Genomic DNA, 10,849 nt, shown 5'->3' with positions numbered 1-10,849 from the left:
GTGTGCCTTGACTTCCCTTTTTGCCCTCAGTGTGATGAACTCAAATGTCATTGGTAGTATTGAGTGTCAGAACTTGTCCACATTTCAAATCTTTGAAATGTAGTAAAATTGAATATCAATTCTGAGTATCACCAATATAAGGTAAAACAGCACTTAGCAATTTAACTTTCCTCATACACCACACATTTTGAGGAACATGTCATGTAATATTACTAATAGCATGCAACATGTTTTAAAGAGAAGCATTTGCCTCAGCTTTATTTCTGCTCATAAAAACATGTGATTGTAATGTCCAAAGAATGTCCCAAAATAGATGGTGAGCAATACATATGTGGGGTTTTTGAACTACTAATTTGCTCTGATAAATAATTTATTCTAATTTAGATTCTGACTTACTTGAGAAGGATTTCTTTCTTATAGTGATAGGCTGTCTCTACTTACCCATGCAATTAAACATGCTCATAGCCAGGAATGGAACTTAATTTTGGAGAAGCACCCAAGTGGTGCTGGTATATAGTTGCAGGACATTGGCACATCTCATATTCCTCTAATAAAACTGAATGTTAAAGCCCTTTCCATAAAGTTCAAGTGGTATTACACCTTGCCTTATAAGGACTAGAACATTTGCCAACCAGGCTGAGATAAGACCTATAATAAGTCCCACTCAGATATCAAAGATCTTTATCCACATGCCACATTTGATTCTAAGGATGTTGTTGCTGTTATGGAAACTCAATGTCCTTGAAAAACTATGTGAGTCTGGTTTTGAGACATTGCTGGTATTGGCTCCAAAATAAAATGACCTACATAATCTTGAAAACAGTTGCAGACTATCCAGATATCTTCCAGAAGTATTAATATTGAATGATGCAATAATAGTTTTTTAAATGTGCATAACCTTATAACATTAAAACCGACTTTAAGGCTTTTTAACTTTTGAAAATTCATAAATTTTACATGTCTGCATTGCATTAACTCACAAGGGTATGATTGTCTGAATGTGGCTTCATTATAAAATATGATGATAAAATGTCCATTTATTGAAAAATAATTTTGCCACTGGTAAGGTAACACTGTGTGATTTAATAGAGATACTTCGTAATCGATCGACAAATACACAAATACGACATTTGGCACAAGATCCATATTTCGTGCTCTCGGGGAATGAAATCATAAAAAATATCTGAACTTCATATTAAATTGATGTGACGTGCCTGACGTTTTGCTACGAAACCGGAAGTATCGTTGAAGGGTACACGCTTTGAGCAGTCTACAAGCTAGCGTTAGCTACAGTTAGCATTACTTTTTTTTTTATCTCAAACGACCATTCTCTCTGGGAATAAATGGCTTCGCTAAATGGAAAAGCTGATGTTATGTTTGTAAGATACGCTATACAGTACATTGTTATCTATTAACGTTTGTTTACAACAAATAACGCCATCTTACTTTAATGGGTTGCTAACGTTAGCTTGGCTGTGTGTGTTTGAAGCAGTGTTGAAGTTTGCTTGTTCTCTCTGGGAAGAAATGGCTTCGCTAAATGGAAAAGCTGATGTTATGTTTGTGAGCTACACTATACAGTACATTGTTATGTATTAACGTTTGTTTACAACAAATAACGCTATCTTACTTTAATGGGATGCTAACGTTAGCTTGGCTATGTGTGTTTAAAGCAGTGTTTGCTTGTTGCTTGTAAGCTAAGAAGGAGAAAATTGTTGTCGGACATGCTTGTCTCCTAAATTGTGTTTAAGGTGCTGGAATTCTGACATAGCAGTTCGCTATCGTTTCATCGTCGTTAATTTATTCATGTTCAATCTAAAATATACAGACGACAATGTTTTTCACGTTGTAGTGACGTTAGGCTGTCGAGCTAATGTTAGCTTTAGCAAACACATCTCTGAAAAGTTATTATAGCTGTACTCAAAGTGTTACGTGCTGTGATTTCTGGTTCTGTTAGGAGGACGATGATCTGCCTTACGAAGAGGAGATTATCAGGAACCCGTACTCGGTCAAGTGCTGGATGCGTTACATCGAATTCAAACAGAACGGGCCAAAATCCACCCTCAACATGATATATGAGCGGGCTCTGAAAGAGCTGCCTGGCAGGTAACGGACAATACAGAGGAACGACATAAAGAAATCATCGATGTCGCGCTGAAAACACACAGATTATTGCAACCGCATCTGTACATGCAAGAATATTGTGACCTTGTGATATAGATTGGACATTTGTCACCCATTGTCTAGCATTGCTGTTTAAAGAATTGGGTAAATACACTGACTTTTTATTTTATTTTATTTTTTACAGCTATAAGCTGTGGTACAATTATCTGAGAGAGAGACGAAAACAAGTCAAAGGGAAATGTATCACTGAACCAGGCTATGAAGAAGTCAATAACTGCCATGAACGAGCATTGGTTTTCATGCATAAGGTAATAGTTCCTATAGAACTTCATACTGAATCATTTAACAGTACAAAATAACATATTGTTGTCTGTGGTAGTTGTACTTGAAACTGACCCTCTTTTTTCCTTAAACTAGATGCCTAGAATATGGCTTGATTACTGCCAGTTCCTTGTATCTCAATGCAAGATTACAAGAAGTCGGCAAACATTTGACCGTGCACTCAGAGCTCTTCCTGTTACTCAACATCCACGCATCTGGCCTCTGTATCTCCGCTTTGTCCGTAACCTGCCCCTGCCTGAGACAGCCATCCGGGTTTACCGCAGATACCTTAAGGTGAGAGCACCGTACACAAACTAATACCATACAGCAGATTTTATTGAGGATATGCCTTAAGAAGGTTTGTGGTTAGATTGATGTATTGTATTTGAACACTGTATTTGCACACTTTCACTGGCAAGGAAAACGATGTGGAGTGCAAGTCAAAGGCTACTGAATTTATTTTAGTCTAGAGGATGTTTCTGCAGTCATCCAGGCTCCATCAACATACTATGTTGAGCTCTGATGTTGAGCAGAAAGTGAAACACATTTCTTCAGACAACAGAATAGGTTATTACTTATAGATGAAATTGCTGTTGAAAAAGAAAGTTGTCAATAGATTATGATTGGAATTGCGTAATGTACTGAAAATATGCTGTCTGCTCTTTGTACCATGTAGCTTTCTCCAGAGAATGCAGAGGAATACATAGACTACTTAAGGACTGTTGGTCGCTTGGACGAAGCAGCTGTGAGACTAGCAGCAGTTGTCAATGACGAAAGCTTTGTGTCCAAAGAGGGCAAATCTAACTATCAAGTAAGATTTTATTTTTACCCCAAGCACCTCAGAATTGTCTTATTTTTTAATTTTCTTCAAGTTGACCCAGAAAATTGATAAATCTTGTTTCTACTTCTGTTTGTTGAACAGCTGTGGCATGAGCTATGCGACCTGATTTCCCAGAATCCTGATAAGGTGACCTCCCTGAATGTAGGAGCCATCATCCGAGGCGGCCTCACTCGCTTCACAGACCAACTTGGAAAACTCTGGTGCTCTTTAGCTGACTATTATATCAGGAGTGGTCACTTTGAAAAGGTGTGTTTCCTCTGAATAGCTTTTATATATATATATATATATATATATATATATATATATATTAGTATAAAGCACTTAACATACTGAAAGGTGTTTTTTTTTTCAAAATGCTCCTCTGTTTTGTATAAAGCTAGTTAGTTTGCCTCAGTTGCATTAATATTAATTTACTTGTGCGTTGGTTTGACTGTCAGACTCTGACTATTAATGTGTCTTTACTTTCTCAGGCCCGTGACGTATATGAGGAGGCCATCCTCACGGTGGTAACAGTAAGGGATTTCACACAAGTGTTCGATAGCTACGCCCAGTTTGAAGAGAGCATGATTGCAGCGAAGATGGAGACCACTGCTGATATGGGACAAGATGAAGATGGTGTGTGTGCATTCATTAATGTTGGCAACAGTCCTTACTTTTACTTCTCTGCATGCCTTACTCTTTGTCCCTCTCCGACCAGATGACATAGACCTAGAGCTGAGACTGGCCCGCTTTGAGCAGCTGATAGCCCGGCGACCCCTCCTGTTGAACAGCGTGCTGCTGCGGCAGAACCCTCACAATGTCCATGAGTGGCACAAGCGTGTAAAACTGTATGAGGGTAATCCGCGGCAGGTGAGTTTTTTGTTTTTTTGTACAGGAATAGTGCGCACAATTCATAGCAGTAGTAGTATAAGTATTTAGTATTTAACTAACTTCTGCATCTCAATCATCTGCAATCCACTACAGATCATCAACACATACACTGAGGCAGTACAGACTGTGGATCCAATGAAGTCCACAGGGAAGCCTCACTCTCTGTGGGTTTCCTTTGCTAGATTCTATGAGGAGAATGAGCAGTTGGATGATGTAAGTGAATGAGATCTTTCCACAGGGATTCTGGAAACTCTGCCTTTATTATTCTTGATATGTCTAAAGTTTACCCACTGTCTCTCAGGCCAGGACAATTTTTGAGAAGGCTACTAAGGTGAACTATAAGCAGGTGGATAACCTTGCTGCAGTGTGGTGTGAGTATGGAGAGATGGAGCTACGCCATGAGAACTATGAACAGGCTCTGCGCATACTGAGGGTGAGCCACTTGTATCTCATCTGCAGTCATGATTCCACATGCAGTCAGTAAAATAGTAGCAACATTTACAGTAGATGTTTAGTAATATCTAGTGGCTGAACTGAGAAACTGCAACAACATTGACTTTTCAACGTTATCTTCCTCCAAATGTTTTTTGAAAACATATTCTCTTCTGAAATTTAGCTGATGATTTTTGAACGAACTAACCTCAATTCTTAACACCTGGTAACTGATATTGCAGTCTATAGATAAGACCTGAGGCCTCTAATCATATTAGTGTTTAGTGAAGAAAGTTGGCATTCATCTAAAAACACTAGCTTGGCTGTTCAGAAGAACAGTGCATACTATTAGTTGCTTTGTCTGAATCTCTCTCTACCTTTTAGACATTGCACAGATGTTCACTTGTGTTGGGGGGAAACTAAGCCAAGTACACAGTGCAAGCAGGTATTTTATGTTGCTAGGAGATTAACATACTGCCAACAAAATATATTTCTGGCAGCTCTGCCTGATTTGAGATTGTGAAATCTCAGCTGCAGAGAAATTGCTGAATTATTGAATTGCAATACTTGTAAGTACCTGCTCATGAATTACAGGAATTTTGAGCAAAGAGTAAAATATTACTGCTTGTGCCTTTAAATATGTGAGACCGCTTATATATTTGGGCATAAATGCTGTGTACATATATTTGTATGACATTTTTTTTAATGATTTGAATATAGAAAGCTACAGCCATCCCATCCAAGAAAGCTGAGTACTTTGATGCATCTGAACCAGTGCAAAACAGAGTCTACAAATCCTTGAAGGTCTGGTCGATGCTGGCGGACTTGGAGGAGAGCCTTGGCACTTTCCAGGTATGTTAACCAAAGTCTGTTTATCTTACTGTATATGAGCTGAAGATATGCAGGGTTACATGAGATGCAGGTAAACGCTCAGATATTTAGTATTGGTCTTAGAATCCTGATCCACTGTTGACTTTTGTTTGACCTGTCATGCATCTCTGAGTTGTTATGTTTAGTCTAATTCTTCTTCCACTTTCCCCCTTTTTTTTGTTCTTAGTCCACAAAAGCAGTGTATGACCGCATTATTGACCTCCGCATCGCCACGCCTCAGATCATCATCAATTATGCCATGTTCCTTGAAGAGCACAACTACTTTGAGGAAAGCTTCAAAGTAATAACATCACAAATTAACTAAACCAATATTTAATGACTTTGTATTCTTGCCCTGGTCCACGTTCCACCCATTTAAACAATTCTTCAATGTCTGTGTCTATACCTTCTTAGGCATATGAGCGCGGCATCGCCCTCTTCAGGTGGCCAAATGTTTATGACATCTGGAACACTTACCTCACCAAGTTCATTGATCGTTATGGGGGCAAGAAGCTGGAGAGAGCTAGAGATTTGTTTGAACAAGCTCTGGATGGTTGCCCTGCCAAGTTTGCCAAGAGTAAGTGCTTTTGTTAGAATTACATTGACAATTTGTGTACGATATATGCCGCATATGATGATGACATGTACTAAAGCCAAATTTATCACTGTGTCTTGCTTTCCAGCCATTTACCTGTTGTATGCCAAACTGGAGGAGGGATATGGACTGGCACGACATGCCATGGCGGTCTATGAAAGAGCAACCCAGGCAGTAGAGACTGAGGAGAGACATCACATGTTCAATATCTACATCAAGAGAGCAGCTGAAATATATGGAGTTACATATACTAGAGCTATTTACCAGAAAGCTATTGAGGTACATTGAAAAAGGCATTGATGAATATGTCAACATGTCATATTGAAACTTGTTGAAACATGAAACATTCATTTGATCTTCAGATGGATGATGTAAATCCAATAATGAAAGTAATAATAATCAATGGCAGCATTTTTCTTAGTGTCACTTTAGTGATTTGGTGCACCTGTAGTTTCTTAGTTCAATTCACTTCTACACCACTGTCGTAAGTATGGACAGCCATACACCTGATTATATTACTTCTGATTTCTGAATACTTGTGAATTGACAACTTTGCTTACACAGCCAAACAACAATGAAGTGCAACAGCACAAGACATAACTTAGCAAGCCAGCTAATATTACAGTTTAACAACAACAACAAAACCAACTTGGCATCTGTCTGGCATGCTTTTATTTTGTGAAGATCTCGCCAACAACTAAAAGCCAGCCCAAAATTACTCTAGTCTGGCATTTTACTCTATTTTATCTTCTTAGCTTTCACCTGAGAAAACATCTTCTTTATGTATTTGTCATCAAATTATTTCTACCTATTGTAACACAAATCCTTCTATTAATTTTGACCCATCAAAATTATAAGGCTTCCTGTGTAGCAGTGCTTTAAAGCTATTTTGTGTAGCTTTTTTAAAAATGAATTTACAAGATTGTCCTGCGTGGCTGGAAATGAGGCTAGCCCAGTTTGAGTTGTCATTATGCCTGAAAGCATGCAGCAGTTTAATGTTTTTTTTTCTGGAAATCTGTAAATAATTTAAGCATTGTGTTTCTTTGTTCCTTCCATTATTACAATAACTAAAATCTGAATTATACTTTTGTATTTATCCAGGTCCTTCCCGATGAGCATGCGAGGGATATGTGTCTGCGATTTGCTGACATGGAAAGTAAACTGGGTGAGATTGATCGAGCCAGAGCAATCTACTCTTACTGCTCCCAGATCTGTGACCCCAGGGTGAGATAAAATACCTCTGCCATTACCTGTTTCTGAATAACGTAAAAATTTCCAATGATGATGTCGTAATTCCTGTTATATTTGTGAACGTGATGTTTCAGGTTACTGCTAATTTCTGGCAAACCTGGAAGGAATTTGAGATCCGCCATGGAAATGAGGACACTATTAGGGAGATGCTGAGGATCAAACGTAGTGTCCAGGCCACATACAATACCCAGGTCAACTTTATGTCCTCTCAGATGCTGAAGGCCACAACAAGCTCCACAGGCACTGGTGAGATAGCTTTCAGTCATTCATTTGCTGCTGACAAGCTTATCCTCCAATAGTACCATGAACTGTATGGGCTCTACAGGATGTTGGGGCATGTTGTATTTAATAACAATATATTTATATTTATATGGTAGCCATGCTACATATTTGCCCCAAATCCTGAAGTTGCAGCCCAAATATGAATGCACCAACATATTTTTGCTTATGTTTTTGAGTTTGCCCAACCATTTGTTTTGTCTTGTATCCAGTGTCAGATCTTGCTCCAGGTCAGATGGGAATTGATGACATGAAGATGTTGGAGCAGAAAGCTCAACAGCTTGCTGCAGAGGCTGAGCTGGACAAACCCAAGCCCAAAGAGAAGATTCTCTTTGTCAGGTTTGTCTTTTGTTTTTGTTTTTTTGACTTTAGTGAAAGTGTCTTTGAAACCTTAAGCTTTTGCAACTAAAACTTGGGATGCTTTGTGAAAGATAAATAAAGCAGAATGTGATAATTTTCCAACCCTTTTTTGTGTGTATGTGTTTAATGTTTTGCTCATCAAACTTCATTGAGTTTTGTAATTATATACTTATTTTGAATTTGATGTCAGTAACATTCAACAATAGACTGGGAAAAGTTGTGGAATGCTCCAAAAACACCTGTTTGGAACATTCCACAGGTAGACAGGTTCATTGGTAACATGTGATGGTATTGGTATGAAAGGAGCATCGTCAAAAGGCTCAGTCATTCACAAGCAAGGATGATGTTAGGTTAACCACTTTATGAAACACATGATTGTTTGAAGGATATTTCTACATGGGCTCAGCAGCACTTTGTGAAACTGCTGTCGGGAAACACAGTTCATGGCAAATTATAAGATAATGATAAGACTATATGCTCCAAGGGAAATGGAGACACATTAAGTGTTATTCTTTGTATCTGTGCAGGAGTGACACCTCTCGCAGTGAGTTGGCTGAGCTTTCCAAACAAGCTAATCCCGATGAGATCGACATTGATGATGACGACGAGGATGAAGATGATGAAAACCAGGGGCCGGATGGTGAGTGACCGACACAGCAGGCCCAGCCTCAGCAGTAAAATGGAAATATTTCATGTTTGTTTAAACTTTTCTGCATACATGTTTTGTTCGTGCATGTGCTCAATGTCTTCTCCTCTGCCTTTTACAGAGGTACAGCTTGAACAGAAGAGTGTCCCCACAGCTGTCTTTGGAGGCCTTAAAGATGACTGAAAGAGACCTCCCTCGCTGAATTTTGCAAAGATATTTAGTTATTTCTCTTTTAGACATTGAATAGGCTCAGTTTTTAAATGTGTTCAAATGACCAGTTGTATCCACTTTATTTTAATAGAATATGATATGAGTGAAAAACAGAATGGCAGCATTTGTGCCTAATGTGTATTTTCCTGGTATGAGCCTCAGTTAGTATTGGCCATATGGTGTCAGTCTTTCTCAAGTATGAAGCTCAAGAAAAGAAGAAGCAACCTTCTGTTATGAAATACTGTGTACCAAGTGTTTACATGGTAACTGTAACTGAAGTCTAATGTAGTTTGACTTTGTATCCAAACAACATTTTGTAAAAGATTTATTACTGAAAACATTTTTGTACACTTACTAAATGCGGAGAACTGTCTCTGACAGGAAGCTCTGCCCTAGAAAACACAGGGGAGGAGCATATTTTCTTCAACAGGGGGCATTCATTTCAAAGTGGAGCTCAGCATTCAAGCCTCACATTGCTGGCTTGAGGATCACTATAACTTGTACACATGTCACTATCCAAATATTAAAATCGTGCTGTAGTTGCACATGTGTCATTGTACAAGTACAGTCGAGGAACAGTTTGTGCGACTGAATAATAGGAGGGCGGTAATAATAATAATAAAAAAGCAACATAAACAGAAAACATAATTCAAAACCAGCAAAGGTGTTTACTAGGCTCACTGATCTTTTTTGTTGCTGATGCTGTAATATAATGCTTTAGTCAGCATTGTTGAGGGTCTGCTTGTGACCCATTGCAGTCTGACATTTTTTTGGTATGCAACAAGATATTTGACATTTTGCCTATTGCCCCACAGCTTACATTTGGAGTGTATGTGAATTATGTGCCAGCTATTCTGGCTGTGACATGCTGGACACTTTGAATCTGTGAGACTTGTCTTGTAAACACAGTTGTAATAAAAAATTGATTTGTATCTGTTAAAAAGCAGTGACTTCTATCTGACAGAGGGAACCTGCCCAAGAAGACTGGTAGGATTTCAGTTTTTTTCAAAGAGATAATTTAATTGAAACTGAACTCCTACATCATGAAACACATTAAACTCGCACTTCAGTAATGTACGTGCAACCTATGTATGCCAGGGGAATTACTTTTAAGATGTGATGCAGATCTACTTCAGTATTTAATGAAAAATGCCTCATACTTACATCTTAAAAAGCTAAATTGACAGAAGCTTGGGGAAAAACAAGGAAAAAGTAGTTTCTTTCATGATTAGATTAAAATAGCTGAGAGGTAATTGTCTTACAAAGTTACTGCAGTGGCACACTTGGAGTGCTCTTGTAACTTTGAGCAGCATCATGTGACAATTCACTCTTGAGATTTCTGTTTTCCAGTGTGGATGGTGCTCCTGGAAACAAGACTTCAAAACCAATTAGAAAGAAACTCCTGAGTCACAACAGAATTTCCATTTTTTCCTTTCTGCATGGATTCACATAGAATACTAGCATGTTTACTCATGACAGTCTTTTTGTACAGGCTATTAAGGTGCAGTAAAGTACTGTATGGTTCTTGCCAGACAGTAACTTATGTATTAGAAGATGAGATCACTTGTTCTTATGTGATCGAATTAAATTTCTCAATAATATTGTTTTTTTTTTTTCTTTTTTTAAATTTTGTTTCCATGCTGCTTTATCTTGTACTTAAATTCTGGACATACTAATACAAGATACCTGGTGGTGTTATGATTCCAGTGGTTTTTTTACGTGTCAACAATTACAGTTACTATGGTCTGAACTGGTTTGTCAGAACATATTCGTATCGATACCATCGTTCTGTATAAAGGCTAATTCAGTAAGATTGTTGTCGCGGTAATATTTCTATTATTAGGTCTTTCCTAGCTGTTAAACGTTCCCCGTCAAAAGGAGCCCCCTCTGGCGCTCACCTCTGTGTGTGTGTTTGTGTGTGTGTACCAGCAGATAGTAGCAAAAGTCACACCACACCTCTACCTGCTGTCTGTGCTCACACAGGGAGATCCCGCCCTTGTTGCTCAGACTCCATTTCTATTGGACGGTGGAGTGAGCGACTGATGCCAGTGTG

The 10,849-nt window shown here is 38.5% G+C and overlaps 1 protein-coding gene across 2 annotated transcripts; it reads left to right on the top strand.

Moving 5' to 3' along the window:
* Window positions 1-1,306: 1,306 nt before the first annotated feature.
* Window positions 1,307-10,348, top strand: xab2 (XPA binding protein 2). Of its 2 annotated transcripts, none has more exons than XM_041956824.1 (19): window positions 1,307-1,379; window positions 1,955-2,103; window positions 2,306-2,429; window positions 2,539-2,736; window positions 3,119-3,253; window positions 3,365-3,529; window positions 3,754-3,898; window positions 3,981-4,132; window positions 4,247-4,366; window positions 4,455-4,586; window positions 5,306-5,437; window positions 5,643-5,756; window positions 5,870-6,032; window positions 6,139-6,329; window positions 7,152-7,274; window positions 7,376-7,547; window positions 7,793-7,919; window positions 8,468-8,580; window positions 8,708-10,348. In XM_041956824.1, the coding sequence occupies exons 1-19, from the start codon at window positions 1,344-1,346 to the stop codon at window positions 8,767-8,769; spliced, it is 2,553 nt and encodes an 850-aa protein (XP_041812758.1). In that variant the 5' UTR covers window positions 1,307-1,343; the 3' UTR covers window positions 8,770-10,348. The 2 variants fall into 2 exon arrangements, with proteins under 2 accessions (XP_041812758.1, XP_041812757.1); XM_041956823.1 differs by lacking the exon at window positions 1,307-1,379 and adding an exon at window positions 1,510-1,560.
* The last annotated feature ends 501 nt before the right edge of the window (window positions 10,349-10,849 follow it).

Source organism: Chelmon rostratus, chromosome 17, assembly GCF_017976325.1.
Source record: "Chelmon rostratus isolate fCheRos1 chromosome 17, fCheRos1.pri, whole genome shotgun sequence".
In the NCBI taxonomy this organism is placed as follows: domain Eukaryota; kingdom Metazoa; phylum Chordata; class Actinopteri; order Chaetodontiformes; family Chaetodontidae; genus Chelmon; species Chelmon rostratus.
Note: the sequence above shows the minus strand (reverse complement) of the source record. Positions and strands in the feature narration are given on the sequence as shown.

Excerpts from the sequence above, each read along its gene's own strand:
- xab2 (XM_041956824.1), top strand. The coding sequence starts at position 1,344 with ATGGCTTCGCTAAATGGAAAAGCTGATGTTATGTTT. Across the intron at positions 5,438-5,642 it reads AGAGCCTTGGCACTTTCCAG|TCCACAAAAGCAGTGTATGA; the intron begins GTATGTTAACCA and ends TTTTGTTCTTAG. Across the intron at positions 7,275-7,375 it reads CCCAGATCTGTGACCCCAGG|GTTACTGCTAATTTCTGGCA; the intron begins GTGAGATAAAAT and ends GTGATGTTTCAG.